Here is a 20,088-nt window from a genome sequence, read left to right on the forward strand (position 1 = left end):
TCGTTGCGATGATATGCTCCCTTAGTTCTGCGATATCACGCAGCATCGGTGAGACGAATACCCTGTTTTTGATGAAACCCCGCAAAAGGAAGTCACACGGTGTTAGGTCCGGTGATCTTGGGGACCAAAACATTGCACAAAACACTGTGAGTGGTGTTTGAGATTTGAGTGTCGCCTAGCGGCAAGGATATGAACTCTCTGCTTAACAAAACAGAGAACGCACAAACTGTTTGCGTTCCTCGATCGTTCTATTCTGGTTTCATTAACGTAAGTTCAGTACTTTACTTGCAATAAATGTTTGTAACCCTCTAGTATTTATGAAACACCCTGTATTAAAAACAAAGATTCTAAGCAAGAGATACTATCTCTTAATATGATCCCTAGCTATCTCTTCTTTGGGAACAAAATTGAGAAATATAAAATGGTCGCTCCAGGTCAAAATTGTAATCTTCTGTTTTAGTAATCTTTCCTATTATATGTAATATTTTGTCAGCAAATTGATTCAATTAATATTAAATTTGTTGTAGCTTAACTTTACAACTGTACTTTTCGTAAAAAAAAATCACTATAAATATTCAAAAATGTGCAAATAATTCGGCGTGCTCTCAGCTTCGTTGTTCACTTCAAATGGCGTCAGACAAAAGACCACGATGCCTTCGAAGCATAAGCATTGAGTTCTCATATTTGCCAACTAATAACACTACATCTTATTAATGACCTCTCTTATCTGTGTACTTTAACTTATAACCAAAATCTACTTTCATTACTAAAGAAGTCAGTAAGGTTGTTTAGTTATAACAATTGCAATAAACATAAAATATATTAGAGATACTTATTACAACTAATTCATTTATGTCCTTTCAAATCCTACCTTTTGTTTGCAATTCTTTGGCTCTAATGTATTTTCAGGAAGGTTCTAAATATTAGTAAAATTCAGAGTCATCTTGAAGCAGTATCTGATAACACTGCAAAACATTAAAAAGAAATAACAGCATATTTAGAAGAATGTGCCAACTTGGTGGGCAATTATCAGAGTTGCCGCTAGGGTGGGCAATCGCTCAGCTAAAATTTCCTTATACCATACATTTGCCCACCGGAAGGAATTCAATAAATAAAGAAGATTTTTTTTTAAGATATTCTGTCATGGATTTATGCATATTTTTTCTGTGGATATTGTCGATGCTAGAAACGATAATGCAATCTAATTCAAGAAAGCTGTAACTTTATTTACTGGGTTTAGGAATGAATATAGTAATGCAGACATGCAGATCATTCGTTTATTGAAATTTATGTGTCGCGTTGATCGATTACCTTTGCTCTCATAAATAAACAAATAATCGATAAAAATTAGTTTTTTCTACTTAGTAAAATAGGATGACGAAAAAATGTTAAACGTTTAATATAAAATATAAATAGAGATAGGGATGAAAGAGACATAGTGTAGACATCCGTGACGGAGTGGTTAGCACAGGGTGCTATAACGCCAGGGATCCGGGTTCGAATTCAGACCTGGCCTTGGGTGTTCATTGTGAGTGTCGCTTCATCAAGTTAATCACTCATCCTCATCGTCGCGATTAGCCAAAAGTGGCAGATGAACGACGCTAAATAACCAAAACCAAAGTTAGAGGAATAGAGGATAGATAGAGACACAAACAAAGAGCAAAAGATATACAAGCAAAGAAGGAGTAGGAGAAAGGTATAAGTAGTTAGCCATAGATAGGAAAAGGCAAGAAATGAAGTTAGTTTTAAGCTCACTTAAGGCTCATAGTGTACTAGAAACAGAAAGTATACAGTAGAGTGCGCAGGAAGAGGGTTTCGCTCGATCGCCAAATAGTTCGTAAGATTGACGCTAGATAGCGCACGGAATCGAGAGCTGCTTCGTTCGAGCGAATAACGCGCGAACAGTTATCGAGCGGTATACACTCGAAGGGCAGTAGTACACATATAACCAACCGTAATTTGTCTATAGGAGTGAGCTGTAAAATATGGATCTTAAAGTGAAAAATGCAGCAAAACAAACGAACATAGCCATCATCTCCATGTTAAACTGAATTTTTGTCTACCGTACCAATACACAATGATATGTGAACATTTGATAGATGATTGTGGGCTGAAACTACCAAGGCAGATGTGTGTCTACGGTTATTATCACATTAAATTATATTTGAATGTATAATATCGAGGGTGGGAGGCTCGAGCGAGCGAAAGTGGTCGACTCTAGTATACAGCTTGAAGTGGGATTCGAACCACCAGGAATCGAACAGGGGAGACCTTGATTGCTAGAGGAGAAGGAAAAATGAGTTTATAGGAGAGAGAGGAAAGTGGGGGATGGATATGATACCGGACATATTTGTAAAATACTAAGCCTACATTTTATGCCTACCTTCATTTCTTTCTTAAGTTTTAACAGCCGGGTGAAAGTCATGCCCTCTCACCTTCCACCCCCTAATAACGGAGCACGATGCTGATCACATCAGCTCCATAGAATGGTCAAGATCGTGGTGTAGGCCCATACCTCCACACCCCCATAACGCTTCATTCCATGTTGCAATGTGAAGTGAACACCTTTACGTTCTTATTGGAACGCCACTGATCAAGGTATGTTCAATTAACCAAAGCATGCATGTACATATTGTATAAATAAGATTTATTATTAAAGTACAAAAATAGTATTACATGAAATACAAAGAGTCAACATATTTCCCCTCTTAGAACAGAGATCTGAGACAGTTATTTGAGCAGTGCTGAGAAAAATTAACTTTGTATGTTTTGACCTGCGTACATCATTTAATCTGGCTGATTGCACGTCCATCTGTTGCCTTTCTTCTCACTTCTCATCTGGAATATAAGAATGTTAAAAACGAACTAGAGTTGGAGATTTGCGTAAATTGTCTATACTTTATCTATTCTAAGAACGAAGTTGATGTAAGAAAATGCACGGGACTTGCGAAATATCTTGTTGGCTAATTTCAATGTCAGCCGTTCGTGTGGGAATACAGAGCGTATTATAAAGATACTTAAATAAACCACTAAAATTTGTACGAGCGTATTTTATGACTAACGTATATGTATCTATGGATGAGCCCAATTTAGAACTTTGTTTAGATTGATTTCGTTGTTGTTGTTGTTGTGGTAACAACTTAAGTACGTCTTCTCTCGTTGGACAAATATTTATTATTGTTATTTTTTAAATCTCTCTAACTTGGCATGTGATTGATGTGTGTGTTCAATATTTTCTATTCCTGATAATGTCAGAGAATAGTGACTTACCTTTATATGCACATCTTGTGAAACTCATTGCCATAAGGGTTGTGGTGTGTGTTTTGTTTGATCTTTTAGTTTTGAGTGTAGTTGACAAAAGTGAGAAAGTATGAATTACGATTTACTGTTTTAAAAGCTTGAGAAGATGAATTATGAGTAGTTATAATTTAGTGCCAACAGTCGAGCCATGGAAAGTTGAATTTGATTTTATTTAACAACGAACGAGGAAGGATTTCCCATACCCTGAGTGACATCCAGTTCTCATGTGAATATATTCTTGTGTTTTTTTTTTAAATAACGTTATTTTGTTAAGAAAAACACGTGTTATTTTCCAGATCATCTAAGCTTACGAAGTATGCAACACTGTTGCAAGTTTCTAGCATCATAATTCTTATTTTAAAACCATAGAGTTGAAATATCTAATAAAGCTATGATGATTTATTTTTAAAGGCCCTCTCGATGGTGTAGTGGCCAATATTCAAGGGTTCCGGGTTCAACGCCGTGGGACGCACGGCGCACAGTGGATCGGCCCGTGTCCGAATTTGCACTAGCACCGATATGTTCTTACCGGTTGTTTTGTTGTACCGTAAGTTCGAATCGAAAAGGTCCCGGGAAGTACAGTTGCCATTTCTCCCGCCAGGTGTCAGTTCGAACGTTACCCACCGAGGTCTGAGATGCAGACGCAAAATACAGAAAGCATATGGCAGACGCCAACCAAACATTTATATCTTCTTCACCTAATCACTACTTAACTGCCAATTTGACAAGTAATTTCTTCCTTTGGAATTTTATAAACACAGTCTTATCGATAAAATGTGCAAGAAATGCTAAGTTTTTACATCGCCTGTTCAGTAAACATTGCCTGTACAAAGCGAAAGTTCCAATCAGTGTTTCCATAATCTGAGGGCATAATTTCCCTTTCCAATGTGCAAAATTTCCCTTTTTGCACTGTTTTCCCCTTCACTAAAAACCTTTAAAAATAATAGTAATAAATAGTACATAATCTGTACTATTTTTGAGTTTGGTGTCTTAAAATTTCCATGGAATTTTGATATTTTTCATCCCCTTTGGTTCAAAATTTGGTTCCAATTTCCCTTCATGTGGCAAGACTGGTTCCAATATGGCTGCCGAGCTTAGGAGTACAGCGAGTTGAAGGGTATCCTTGTTACGCTGTCCACCTCTTCCCTCCAACTCCACCGCGAATTCGGACTGTAATGATGCTCTAGATGGAAGCAGATGTCAATTCGGACATGGCCATAGTTCTACTTTAAACTGTACACCCAACAGCATAAGAAATAGTAGCCAAATTGACCATCGCTATTTTCATTCTACAATTATTCTATATCTTGTCTTGTTTTAATGAATGGAGTTATGTTGATACGATGTAGATGTTGTCCCCTGCTTATTGACGTTTTTATTTCAATTCATGATCGCCACATCGTTGAAAAAAATTGAATGAAAATCGTGATGAACAATATGGTTCCTGTTACTTTTGCCGTTGAGTGTACCAGCCCCAATTAGGATCCCCGCAGATTTCGACCAACTTTTCAGACCTTACTGAACAGTGGCGTGCCCAGGAGTTTCGAAAGGGAGGGGTTATCCTTTTTAGTAGTCGGTTCTCATTACGTCACTTTCTCCTGCCTTTGACTTTTTTTTTAGGAATCCTGGACCAAAAGGGGGGGGTATGACCTACACCATCCCTCCAACCCCCTGGGCTCGCCACTGTTACTGAACATGAACATTCAGCACAAAAGTATCAAAAAGTAAGGTGAATTTGTCTGTAAAACCCAGAGTTTTTTGTGTAGCTAATATTTTTTTTTTGTATGTGTGAGATACCAAGGTGATGCAAGTCTGACGGCAAGTACAGTCTTCTACGTCAACCCGTCTGGTACCTAGAGCAATTCAAAGATGGCGCAACGACTTGAACATTACTCCAAGGAGGAGGTGCGCAGTGTTATTCGTGTTTTATGGGTCAAGGGAAAGAAACCATCTAAAATTCATCAAGAATTGTTGGAGGTCTATGGAGAGAGTGTTATGTCGCAGAAACAAGTGTATGTGTGGTGTAACTCATTTGCAAGTGGTAGGAGTAGTGTGACAGATGATGACAGAAGTGGCAGACCAGCAACGTCCATCACCGACAGCAATGTGTGAGACGTGGATGCGATGATTCGTGAAGACAGAAGAGTCAGGTTGCATGTCATTGCTGATGCATTGAACATCTCATATGGTTCAGTGAGGAGTATCGTCCATGACCAACTTGGCTTCAGGAAAGTGTGTGTGCGCTGGGTGCCCAAAAATCTGAGTGACGACCAAAAACACCACCGAATGGGCATTTCCCTGACGCACCTCACACGTGTAATGGTCGGATTGACCATTACTGGTTTTGGTAATATGTTAATTAATTGCTGGCCAGCTACAAGGTGTAGGGTTAAGTAATATGTTTCCATGAGTGTACTTTTATGTTATTATTGCAGGTAAGTGTATGTGCTTATTGGATTGTGCTTTGCTGGATGTTAGATTCTCCAGTTTTTTACCTCCCCGGTTGGGGGAGCTAGCTGTCTTTCAAAAGACCGTTGCAGTGGAACTTTTCAACGCTACGGGGTCCACGTCCACGAACGTTTACCCCGGCTATAAAAAGGGCCAGTGGGCTTTAGCAAAAAACAGTGTTTCCCCATTGATCGACGACGAGGAATGTCTCCTCAAGTTTAGTCCACTTATGGTGGCTAAACTGGATATAATAATGTAGCATCTGGTTAAGCCAGCCCCTGTTGCTGTCCCAAGTCCCCTTTTAGAAAAAGTCCGTATTGATTAATTGATGCCCAAAAGAAGGAGTGAAGGCGTAAGGAAACACATTTGTAATGAACGGAATATCATTTAAGCTGAGAGTAGGCCCGCAGAGATAGTTATGCTAACTCTGCGGTAATGGAAGTGCCAATGGTTATGCCATAGGTGCGCAATTATATTGATTTAGAGATTTGTTAATTTGGTCTATGCAAGACACACATGGAAACGCTGTGTAAAATATGTATATAACTACGTATAATAAACCAATATATCCTACTAGAATGTTATGATTTAAAAAACTACGGTACTGTCCATTTAACAAGTTGTATATTCACTGTCTGTACATGTGTAAACGAACCAGGGACATAAAAATAAAAATTGTTATGTGAAACCCCCCTTTTGTAATTCCGGCGCAAATATAATCTGCTCGCTTGGCACCCAAGGTGAGGTGAAAGAAGAGATTGAGAGATTAAAGCAGGAAGAAATCCAGAGGGCCGGATAGAAACGAGGGATAGGGGGGCCGAACTTTCACACACGATATGTCCACGAAGGCAGTGGTACCTATGTGGAATTTTAGTGTGATGCCTTGTGTCAAACATACTACAGTTTCATTTCTTTTTTGTATGCACGTTTTTCAATAAATCGAAAATTCATCTTACTTTTTGATACACGTAGTAGTATCATGTAACTAGTACCTACACACACTATACATTTAAGAGAATATCAGAAAAAATATAGCTATACCTACTGAAATGTACACTCTTCACAAATTCCAGTTCACCTAGAAGAAGCACTGGTTTAGCCATGGTAGCCATATCCCAAACCATATCCTCCTAGACCAACTAATGGTGCAGCGATGGTTTTAGTGGCTACAGGAAACGGATGCGGTACAGGAACTGCTACTGGCGTTTTCACTGGAACTGCAATTGGCTGCGGCACTGGAACAGCATATGGCTTGGGGATCGGTACTCCGACAGGCTTGGCATATGGCACGGCTACTGGATGGAGAACTGGGACAGGTACAGGCTTTTCAACGGGAACAGCGATTGGTTTTTCAATCGGTACAGCAACTGGATGCGGTACGGGTACAGCGTAAGGCTTCTCTACAGGGACGGCGACTGGATGTGGGACGGGGACTGCAACTGGCTTGTCTACTGGGACCGCAACTGGGTGAGGGACTGGTACTGGGACGTGGTTGGTTACAGTGATGGTCTTGGACGCCACCGGTAGAGCGTGCGCAGCCAGGCCATACCCGAATCCGCCGGCGTAACCTAGACCTCCATACCCGAGGCCGCCATACCCCAAGGCACCATACCCCAAGTCGCCATACCCCAGGCCTAACCCTAACAGGCCTCTCTTCTCCTGCTTCTTCTTTTCCTCGGAGGCGGAAGCGAGGGCGAGGACAACCAAAAACACCTGGAAGCAATAACAAAAGAAATTTCACTTTTCATTTTTATTCTTATTTTGTTTGGATGATTTCATTAAGGGGCATTCCAGAGTGCCCCTGAATCTTAAATTTTGAAATTACATTAATTGCTGTAACTTAATTCTATCTTGTCATTTGGATAAAAAGTCAAGTATTATAGCTTCATAATTAAATAAGAAGGTAGAGTGTATTTGACATATTGTTAGGTTATTTTAATTTTTCAATTTACTTCTGTTGTCTATTGTGTCCCACCCATTCCACCAAATAGTTAATATCTTCTCTAACTAGGCTTACCATATTTTTTGGGTCCAACCCAGGACATATTCGCGATCAACTCGTTACTGCTGATTTTTTGTTTTTACAAATATAAATTGAAATTACATAAAAGCCTTAACATTTTATTGGAATATTAAACTACAGGGTGTCCCAAGAACGGCGCAACTGGGAATTAAGAGTGGCGTTACTTTGTAACCGAAACCTGTACATACATAAGTCATACACCAAATGTTAGCCCTGTCCAAGTAGATATTTTTAAACATAAAAAAACAAACGGGGTGCAGTGTTGTTCATGCAGTGTTGCCAAATGTAAGTGAAAGTATAAATTTATTTTTCCACAAAGCATGGAAAATTGCTTGTCAAACATTCGTACGGAAATTTGGACGTCAATTTCCACCTTGGGTAGGTGGACTATTTCGCCATCTATAGTTCAGAGAAGAAAACCGATTTCCCTTATAGCCAATCCTGAAATGCCTCGTAAAGGCGTACCGGTCCAAATGGGTGTTATAAAAAAATTGTGAGGTACAGTGGCAATACTGTTGATGTTTGAAGGCAACAAAAGGTGTGTTTAGTGATGGTCTATGACATGGAAATACTGGAAACAGGAAAAAAGAAAATGAAAATTATGGTGAAAAAAGTGCCAGGAGTAGGTAACACTCACGCGAAAACGATAGGTTTTCTTCTCTGAACTATAGATGGCGAAATAGTCCACCTACCCAAGGCGGAAATTGACGTCCAAATTTCCGTACGAATGTTTGACATGCAATTTTCCATGCTTTGTGGAAAAATAAATTTATACTTTCACTTACATTTGGCAACACTGCATGAACAACACTGCACCCCGTTTGTTGTTTCTATGTTTAAAAATATCTACTTGGACAGGGCTAACATTTGGTGTATGACTTATGTATGTACAGGTTTCGGTTACAAAGTAACGCCACTCTTAATTCCCAGTTGCGCCGTTCGTGGGACACCCTGTATAATGTACAAGAAAAAATATTAACATCATTTCCTAAAATCAATCAATTAATTTTCAAATCTTTAATTGAATAATACATTTTCTGATGTTTAGGAAGCCTCTCTGTTCTGTTAGTTGACTCAGTTGAACACTAGACATGACTTTTTTCAGTAATAGCTTGTTTGTTTAATAACATCATAAAATTCACAACATGAAAGTTCTGAATTAATTTTAACATTCAGCAGATGTTTAACAGTGGATACTAGAAGTCTACCTCTTTCTGCTGACCAAATATTCCTCGTAATTGAAAACACTTTCTCAACTGGAGCAGATGTTCCTTGTATCGAAAACGTGTAGACGAGTTACCTCACACGCTTGCAAGACCACCAAGACGCTCACGCAGTGATGTGCCGTAGACTATAAGTTTACGTCTACATGCGTTGTCTACACGTAATCTACGCGTAGATTACATTGGCTTGTAGTTTACATAGACAACGTAGGCAATCTAAAGTGCATTAAAATTAATTTTCAATAGTTTCACGAAAGGAAAGTTACATTTTCAACTATATTGGTTCCTAACGAAATGAAAAGAATCCTATTTATAACAAAATTTCTCTTCTCTTCTTATCAACTATGTAAGAAGATAAATAGTATGAAAAAACAACAACAGATGGCAGTTGTGAGGCAAGAGTGGTCTTTTTCCCATAAAACACTAGAATATTTCCTATATTAGGTTTCTTTCTAGGTGAGAAATTGTTCGAATTTGGAAGAAAGAGTATGAAAAGTTCTCCTCACACATCAGCAACTGATACGCAGTATAATTTTATTTTAATTACACGGCGCCCTTTTCTAAGTTATCACCTTTCGCCATGTTGCTTACATAGATTACGTAATCTACGTGTATAAAATAGTCTACGTGTAGAATATAGACTATCGTTGTTTACGCGTAGACGCACATCACTGCGCTCACGTAAGTACGGAAACGGAACCGCTCGGAAGTCGATATCTCGAAGAAAGAAAATGTATAATCGATCCTTATAATCGATCGATCCTTGCCGGTCATAAATTCTTGTCGTGAATATTCAATACCGGTAGCTATTTTCATGTTCAGATTCTCAAAACCCCGGATATTTTGCAATCCCGGACATCACCCCGGACAGGACTGAAAAACCAGGACTGTCCGAGCTAATCCCGTAAGCCTGCCTTTAACCGTTAAATTACCTCGTCAACTCCACTAAAATATTAAAAGGCCAGTTACCTTCTCTCTTTGTCTTAAACAATTTATTTTAAAAAAATTTCAAAATTCACAGAAATTAAGACAAATTTCTTATTAAGTGAAGAGGAAGTGTTTTATCCGTCCCACCCATGACACAAAATTGTTCACTTATAGCTATGAATCCGGGAAAGTATTTTAAGGGTAGTTGTGTTAAATCAACAGTGTTTAGTTTCATAATACATTGTACAGAAACTGTGAGAAAAATGTTGCTTAAATTTCCCACCCGTGAAAATGGAATGCTCCTTAACCATGCCTGTTTGTAAGTTTCTTAATTGTGATGACGATATGATTTAACGACAAAAGAAAGATACATGCCCGTATATGGGGGAGGGTTTAACGAGTCCAAACCTTTGCTATTGGTTTAGTAAACCTTTTGCATTATTTACATAATCAAATCAACAATTAAGCATTTCATTATATTACTTGGACGCATTTTGAAAAAAAGTATTTATGCTTTATTTTGTCACATATTCTTATTACAATAATGATATCTTCTTTGGGCATGGATGTTTGTGAGTGTCCATTCATCAGTTTCACCATATCACTCATCCCCATCTTCGCATATTAGCCAAAAAGTGGCACAAAGCGAAGTAAATCAAATCAATCATTCAATTCTTCATAATATATTACACAAGAAATGTTGTATTTGGCAATAATTTATTATATGTAGTCTCAAAACTTTAAAATTGAAACATATTTTGACAAATGTTTTAAACGTTGAAGAAATAAATATGAAAATAATTAAAAATAATGTTGTTGTTAATAGGTGCACATTGATATATACTATATATACAATTTATATCGACTTTGTATATTTGAGTTTCTGAAGAAGAATATTTGAATAATTGTATTATCATTTTAACAGTTTAATCCAATGAACTGCCCGTGTGAAAGTGAAGTTCTATTTAATTACCCCTAAAGAGCTATAAATTACATGAAAAAAAGGCAGTTTAGTGCAAATTAATTAGAGTCCCCAACTATGTCGTGTCTTCAAACGGACTGATAAACGAATCACTATTTTACATTTTGTATCCAGGTGTTTTGAAGCTTTCGTAGGAAAAAAATGCATAATTTGAAAAAAAGAATTTAACTTTTAGTTAACTAAATCAGTGCTAATGTTTACCTTGAAACGATTTTCATATTTTTATGTTGCTAGTCGAATGAAAAATCAGATGGTGCTGTGCTATATAACCTGAATATACTCCACGTGAACTTCACAGAAACTACCATATTCATATTTTGAAGGATAATATTATTATAATTTAAATTATGCCATTAATTACTCAGATATGCGTAAAGGTTGAGTGATAAAAAGTAGCTGTTCTCTTTTAAGATATAGTACTTTATTCTGATAAATGTAATAAATATTTTATTTTGATAAATGTAATAAGTATTTTACGAGGTAACTATCATAATTTGTCTGAATGAGATTTAATTACATAAGATTTTATTAGCACTTTCCTAAATAGGCATATAGAGATAACTACTAATTATTTAATCTGCACTTCACTGCATAAAATATTCATATTTGTATAAGGAGGGAAAGGATTTATATGCACCAAGAAAGTGTTAGATGTGTAAATATATATTTAGGTATTTCTTTTAATCAAAATTTGGAATTAAATATGGATTTGCATTTGTGAATTTTCAATAACTAAAACAAAATGAAATGCATTAATTAGGCTTATATGTTATTCATTGTAATTCAAAATTCAAATACAAAATGTGCTTTATTTTTATGATAAAACAATGGATTACCAAACTTTCTACGTGCTGAAACGTGAATCTCCTTCTTTTGCCTCTAAAGACAGATTTGAATGGGCTGAAACTGCGTTGAATAGGCTATAGCATGAACTAATAGGACTAGAGCAATGGATTTCGGAACGAAATCTTGAGCTTGCATTCTCTATTCTTGACAAGAATGTTAGTATGACAGATGCGTCGTCTATTGTCAAGATTTAAAATAAACAGAGTACAAGACGAACAGAATACAGTTGAACAGGGGACCATTTGGTATCTAAGACAAGAAGAGGATGTGTACCAATAGCTTGAATATGGAATGTTTGTCGGCAAATATGAAAATTATATGTAAATAGGTGTATGTAATGCAAATATGTGGAATGTAGCATTTTCCAAGCTTAGCTACATACCACAATTTGCAAAATAGCTTTGTTTTTAGCACAATTTGAAGACTTGCATTTACATATAAATAAGTTTCCTGGTGATAAGTTACAATCTATTCTTTGACTCCCATTATTGTCATAGAGAGAGATTGATCAAGGTATAAACTTCCAGAAATGTGGCATATTCTTTTGTTCACGAAATTCCATCTTCATATCTGTTGGCTTTTGGGAGAAAACAGAAGAATCGAATGGTACGATTGTTGAGTCGATCAGATCGATTTAATAATTCAACCTGAAATACTTTGTCGAGTCAAGTTGTTATTTTAATATGGCTCTCGGTACAACAAATTGCAAGTTTGTATCTTTGGTTGATTCTGATATAACCGAAGGATCATTAACTTTCAACCAGGGTGTATAGAAGTTATGATTTTATTAAAAAATATTTTTTGATGATTCTTTTATCTAAATCTGATTTTTTAAAAATTTAAATCGATATATATATATATATATATATAAAATATGTATATATAACTAAAGAAATATATATATATATATTAAAAAACACGCTTAAAATTGCTTGTATGGATTTTGGCACCATATACATATAGAAACATGTTTCTTATAGAAAGGCTTTTTCTAGTAAATGGCCCTGTAAAATATTTCAACAGTTTGATTAAAGCAAATAAAAAATTATAAGTAAATATACATTTTTCTGTTTCTGATACTGTATATATGAACCAACAATGTAAATGTTTGTTGAGTGTGTTAATGAAACTATAATAATTTAAGTAACTTTTCTTCCAGTGAAAATAAAACATTCTGGATGTACTCTACAATTGTAACTTAAAATATAAACTTAAATATTTTTATAGTCTTTGTAGATGAATTTTGACATTTTTTTAAAATGATAGTTTGTTTACAGTTTATTTACAGTTTAATGATAATGACACTATTTATGGTTTAACATGATTAGTATTTTGTATAGTTTTCCAAACAAAATGTTTGCAATTTTGAATGTTGAATTTTAAATCAAGATAAGTTTAAATGCGTTTACAGTTTACACATTAGATTTTCTTTCGTTGGAGCTTCACCCCTTCATATATTTTATTTCCTTTACTTTTCTATCTTAGAGCCTAATAATCACCATTAAATGATTACAAGATTATTGTACTTTCAGCAAAATTGTTTCTGATATCTACAAAATTCTTATGTACATTATTGTATAAATTATTTATTTAAAGTGATTTAAATTAGTGATTTGAAAAAAAAATCACCTGATTTAAGTCAATCCACATTGCTTTCAACTGCTTTGGTTCCCATAGGCAAGCGGGGATTATTCTTGGAACAATATAAATTACAAGATAATAATTGTATCACTGATATTTCTGAGTGTTGGATAGGTATCGATTGTTGTCTACAGATAAAGAAGATAGAGAAGATAGATATCGCGTCAAGAGATAATTCACTGTTCTTTTAACTTGTCTAATTTTATATTTTTAGTTTGAATATTTTTGAAGTTATCACATTACAAAATAACCGATTGCATTATTTTAATGTCGTGAGTAGACTGTCTTGGAGAATCTGGGCAGTTTTTAACGCCCCTAAATATTTGGAGCCCCTCCCCCCGTTATTTCATTCTTCTCTCTCTCTCTCTATCTTTTTCTTTCCAGAAAGGCGTGAAAGGAAAGAAAGAAAGTTGGAAAGAAAGATCTTTCCTTCCTTCTTTCTCCTCTCAGTCTCTCTCTCTCTCTCTCTTTCTCCCTCCCCTTCTGAAGGAAAAAGAAGGGTACTTTCTCTATCTTTCTCTATTTCTCTCCCTCTTGTCTTTTTTTGGACAGAGAGAGAGAGAGAGAGAGAGAGAGAGAGAGAGAGAGAGAGAGAGAGAGAGAGAGAGAGAGAGGCTGGCGAGGGAGATAAAAAGAAAGAGAGAAGATGATTCTTTTCATTGCTTCGTAAGAGAGAAGGAAAGTTAAGAAGGAAAGAAAGAAGGAGTGTAAGAGAGAGAGAGAGAGAGAGAGAGAGAGGGAGAGAGAGATAGAGAGAGAGAGAGAGATAAAGAAAAAGGAAAAAGAACAAAAGAAAGAAAAATAAGAACAAAGGAAATAATAATAAGAAAGATAGAGGGAGGTACAAGAGAGAGCGTAGTCCGTAGGTATTTAATTTTGATAAAATTTCGAATATTCATACAGGGTGGCCCAAATAAAACTTTACAAAAAAAGGCTGTAATAACTCAGTTATTAATAATCAGAATGTTTCTGTTGTTGTTGTCAGAGACTTCTTGAGTGACGTGTTTTGGTTTATTCTTGAATTTGTGGACAAGGGGCGCTTCCAACATCTGATCTGGGCAGTGCATTGTGTGGCACGCTTGTGACTGCATTTGCCTCCGTTTTAACATGCTACAGATGTACCTTATCAAACATACTAACACTCTTCGCTTCGTTTTGTATAGTTTTGTTTTGGCCGCCCTGTATTTATAAATTTCCGAGATATCACTTTTGATCGATTTTACAGTCGTACCAATAAGAGAAAGACCGTGGTCAACCCGCAAGGTTTAGGGGACAGTCATTTGTTTACTCCCCTCAGTCACCAAAGACGAAAACGTTTCCCCTGCCATATTTATAATTAGGGCCCGGGACTTTATGTTATAACATATATTTTATTTGGCATCAGATCGGATACTGGGGTTAGATCTTTACATATCTGATGAAAATCAGTCGAAATAGACAAACTTGATAAGGCATATTTTGACATATTTGACTAATTTCGTGTTTTTACAACATATTTCTTCAATTTTCTCTTAATGAGACATATTTCTGTATAATTTCGTAATTGTCTTGCATATAATCGGTTATTTTGTAATTTATTTATTTTTATTTTATAATTCGTACGTTTAGTACAACGGATAGTTCATATTATCGATGGAAGGATAAGGAAATTACGAACGAAGAAATTAAAGCAGATGTCTTCTTCTTACCAACTAGTACAGAACAAAAATACCCCTCTTTTATACCGAGCTGTCAATTATGCTTTACTTTCCACAAAGGTGTAAATCTGACATAATAGCAAATAACATTTTGGATAATTGCAGTGAACCTCACAATATATTGTCAGTATTTTCCCACTACCTTATATGATTAAAGGGATTCTGACTTCATTTAATACCCCTCCCCCATCGTTGTCGATCTTGCCTGGAAGATACTGACATCCCGTATAATGAGACATTCGAAAGTACTGTTGTTCATATTTTTGGCTTTACTGGGGATACTTCTGAATTTTTCTGACATATTTTTAATTTTTCATGACATATTTTTCCATTTTTATAACATAATTACATACATATTTTAAAGTTTTATAGTACATAACACATAAAGTTCCGGGCCCTATTTATAATATATGTCAAAAAGCTTTAACAGCGTTACATATTAAATTTTTGCTTTTTCTGTACACGGTCTATCCTTTCATGAAGATACAAAGGTATGGTGATAAAGGCAACGATGATGTATTGCTGAACATTACACGTTTTGGCAACGCAGGGGCTGGAGAAGTTTACTCTTCTTGGTACAGCAGCAGTCCCTTAAGATCAGACGGACGGGTTTAGTTAATTTATGTTTCGTCCATCAGGCTACTAAATTTTGGCTTTATACTCGTATAACTTGTGGTTCCTGAAACATTGACGCTACTAAGCCAGAAGTCCCACGATCTAATCCCGGACTGGGCATGAGTGTTCTATGTGAGTGACCCGATATCAGTTTCACCCCACCATAACTCATCTGCATCTTCGTGATTAGCCAAAAGTGGGAGAAAGCGAAGTAAAATAAACCAAATCAATATCAACACTTTCCAAGAGAGGAAAGGGTTATATGTTTCAATGTCAATGCTTCATTTTGAATTATTTGAAAAGAGAACAACATTTATTTTACTTTCCACGTAAAAAGTACAATGAACCAAATGAAAACACTCTTTTTACAGGGGAGCTAGTGCCCCCTTGCTCTCATTGAATACACCAATGGGGTGGAACACCGAATATTCCTTCACCTTCACCGATCTGTGCCCCAAAATTAACTCCAATATCACGTAAAGATGTCCCTCAATTTCATTGGAGATAAACGCTCATATTGAAAGAACATTGTAGTCCAGGCGCATATGTCAATATTTCTATAATCCGTGGGTTTTTGAATCAAGAGAATATATGACTACCGTTAATATGTTGCTAGTGTGGTACACAATAACGTACTACCGCGTGTTTTGCCAGCAATTGTGGCAGAAGGTCTGTGTGACGTCATAAATCCAAGATGGCTACCGCTTCATGCACTAACTAAGAAAATCCATCATAACTCCTTTAATAGTGGTTTTGGAATTTTTTTTATAAATACATGTTTTGTTCAGAATTGAAAAAGGAACAAAACGCATTTCGAATGAGATTGAGACATTTAAGACTCGGTCTTGTCTGAAAATTCGAAAAATGACGAATAACTTCCGAAATGGTAATAAAAAATAATAATACAAGAGAGAACAATGTTTTCAGATTCTAACTGAAGTTAAACGGAATGTTGTTACTCCTAGCATCGTTTTCCAGGTTCCGATATAAAGAGAAAAAGAGGGTGAGAAGGAGGAGAAAATAGAGCGATAGAAAGGCAAAGACTGAGAGTGGGAGAGGAGAGGCAGAGAAAGAGATAAAGACATAAAGAGATAAAGAACGATTGAGAAAGAAGAGAGAAGGAAAGCGGAAGAAAGAGAAACACAAAGGAAGAGAAACAGAGGGAAGTGGAGAGGAGAGATAAAGAAAAATGTGAGAACCAAATAGACAGAGACGGAGTAAAGCGAGAAAAACAGGAAGACAGAGAGAGAGGGAAGTGGAGAGGATAGATAAAGAGAAAAAGCAAGAATGAAAGATAGAGGAAGACAGGGAGAAAAGAAGATAAAAAGAAAGCAAGAGAAGGAGAAACAGAAAGGCAGAGAAAGAGAGATAAATAGAGAGGAGAGACAGAGAAAGAGATAAAGAGAAAGCAGATTGGAAAATAGAGAAAAAGAGGGCGAGATAAAGAGAGAAACAGAAAGACAGAATAAGTGATATAAATAAAGAGGAGAGACAGGGAAAGAGATAAAGAGAAAACAGATTGAAAATAGAGAAAAAGAGAGATTAAAGAGAAAAAGAAGGCAAGAGAAGGAAACAGAAAGAGAAAGAGAGGGAAATTTAGAGAAGAAACAGAGAGAGAGGAAAAAGTGAGAATGAAATATAGATGAAGAAAGAAAGGGACAGAGAGAGAGAGGAAGAAGAGAAAAAGAAAGCGAGAGAAAGAGATACAGAAAGGCAGAGAAAGAGAAGGAAATGAGAGTAAACAGAGAGAGCGGGAGAGAGACATAAAGAGTAAATGTGAGTAAAAATAGAAAATGAGAAGAGGACAAGGAGATTGAGAGAGAAAGGCACATCTTAACGACCCCTGATTAGTAGGAAATCAGCACGACTGTTTTATGATAATTTAGACGAAGGAGCAAACAAACGAACATCGGGCCTTCCAAAATGGCCTACTCGTAAGGTTGTCGCTTTATAACCAATGGACCCGGGCTTCGATCCGCGTTGGAAGCACATAGTTTTTCGGGTCCCTCTTTAAACCCTGGTTCCAGTGATGTGCATAAAGTCAACTTTAATAAAACAACAATAAGTAAACCACAAACTGACGTCGAACCCAGAAGAGTTTTGTTAGTTGCGCCCTCGACAAGTTAGAACACCGAGGCACCTTCACAGTTTCTATATCTTGGCTAGATATGTATAGGTTCGGTCTTCCATACATTAGAACGACACGCTCGTAAAGGCTTAATTTCTCTAATTTTGTTGCTAAAGCTTCCTTGACACCTTACACTGTAGGTGCAGTCACTATTACCCTGCCTGTGCATAAAGTGGACTTTGGGTCTTGTTATGACGGAGTGGTTAGCACAACGCGCTGCTACACCTGAAGTCGCTCGAATCCCACTGTCTCTTCATCAATTTCATCTTCGCGATGAACCAAATGTGGCAGAAAAGCGATGTAAAATAAACGAAATCAATTAAGCAAATGTCTGTCACGGTCACTTTGTCTTGTTCTTGTCCTAATTGTCGAAATCACTTTAAATGAATTCTTTTTTTACATTAAAAGAACCTGTAGCCTGTCTATAAATAAACATGTAGTACATCCGTTGGTAATTTGATAAGTCGCGGCACAGTAAAGCTGTTTTAATCTATGTTATAAACATTACTTTGAACTCGTATGTCTTCATTTTGCAAAGCATTTTTTTCGTTCTCGGTCTACAAGTTCCGAAGTGTTAGGTCTTGGTCACGAGTTTTGTCTCATGTCTCTTCGACTCTCAATACTGCATTTCCCAAAGAATGTACAAGTCTTGAACGTTATACCATCAGTGGCCGGTGAAGGCTTCTGCACATCTTTGACAGTTTCTCTAGTGAATCTGCCCCTTATATACCGAAGAACCACGACGAAAACGAAAGCACAAGACCAGTCCAACCATTTCCACAACAAAAAGACGATTCAACAGTCCTTCAATCAACCTGAGGCCTTCCTGGTGAGACTTCCTACCATTGCAGTCGAGGAAACCAGAATGTACCGGAAACTCATAAAAAAGAAGCAAATTCCGTAAACATCATTTACAACTAAAACGTTTTCTCTAACGTGCAACTTAACATCAATTACTTTCTCATACATACCAGTGCCTTCATGTTGCTAAGGGCAGATTCCTGTAGCTTTCACTAAACCAGTGCAAGAAGGGGAATGAATTCGGATCAGAAACTTGGTGTTCTACGTTCCCATATATATAGAGCCCTCTTTTGATCATATGGTTTACTTTCACTAAGGACAACTCCCAATTCCCTACTCTGTATGTCGTAGCTTTCTCTTATGCCCCCAAGTACCGAAGACCCATAGAATATATACAAGGCTTCCGTTTCCCTATTATTTGGTTTGTTTTTCTTTCCCCCACTAACGTTTAGTGCTGCTTTTGCTGTCGTCATCTTTCTCACGTGCGTGCTTCAAGGCATGCAACACATATTGCGTAGCGTTACGTAGCGTTGCTGGACGTAATGATGTAACTGACAAAGAAGGGCGGGGTAAACGAAGCAAATGGCGGATGGTTTCAGTGACGTAACACGGCCATCAAGGTAGATTAAGGAATGCACGTATTTAGATGATAGTGTACGGTTTTTGCACAACAAGGACAGTCCTTCTGGGTAATCTGTACTTGTGCAAGTATGGTGACCATTCTTTCTGCAGCCACCGTTACTGTACCACGACCTCATGGGTCCTGGCCGATCACGTGGCGGAGCGGTTATCACAGAACTCCAGGTTCGAATCCCAACCTGGGTATGGGTGTTCTTTGTGAGTGTCCCTGCATCAATTTCATCATATCATCACCCATCAGCATCTTCGCGATTGGACAAACGAGATGGAAGAGACAAGTAAAATAAACCAAATCAATCAATCCAGAATAAGACATGAAAGTTTCGATCTGCGTGTCCCATCTACTGCATCAGTTCTTTATCCTCATCGTCACGATCAACCAAACGAGAAGCAAAGCGACGGAATGTGCGCAGATAGGCTAATCGGGACTGCACCTTCAAATTAAACCCTGTACCGCCTGACTGCAAGGTCACAGGTAACTACTACAACATCATGGAGGACCCATAATTTGGACGAACAAAGTCCGTTACAAGTAAGAAAATTTCTGCATTGTTGAAGAAAATTTGCGAAAAGTAGAAGCCTGTCCAGGACTCAAACCTCCGGACATTACCAACTCCCTTTTTTACGGAAAATTATATTTGCCCTGTAAGTCTGTGTGATGTGCTTTTGAGTGTTGTTTTCATCCCAACAAACACACGCATTAGTGCCTTACCAAGAATTCGAACCCATGACCTCTGGAATCTTATCACGCGACTCTGACCACTACACAACACAGGCCGGTTTCCAATTAAGCTACCATGACACCCAGGCACTACCTT

The 20,088-nt window shown here is 37.1% G+C and overlaps 1 protein-coding gene across 1 annotated transcript in view; it reads right to left on the minus strand.

Annotated features, from left to right (window-relative positions):
- LOC145980852 (uncharacterized) overlaps positions 1 to 18,907 on the minus strand; it is a 70,020-nt gene extending 51,113 nt beyond the window's left edge. Inside the window, exons 1-2 of the mRNA XM_083113934.1 lie at positions 18,802 to 18,907; positions 6,849 to 7,461 (exon numbers count right to left, since the gene is read on the minus strand). Of these exons, the coding sequence (XP_082970060.1) occupies positions 6,849 to 7,461; positions 18,802 to 18,813 (625 nt within the window). The 5' untranslated portion in view covers positions 18,814 to 18,907. The remainder of the gene's footprint in view (positions 1 to 6,848; positions 7,462 to 18,801) is intronic.
- Between the last annotated feature and the right edge of the window lie 1,181 nt (positions 18,908 to 20,088).

Source organism: Lepisma saccharinum, chromosome 28 (genome assembly GCF_977018435.1).
Source record: "Lepisma saccharinum chromosome 28, izLepSacc3.1, whole genome shotgun sequence".
Classification (NCBI taxonomy): Eukaryota; Metazoa; Arthropoda; class Insecta; order Zygentoma; family Lepismatidae; genus Lepisma; species Lepisma saccharinum.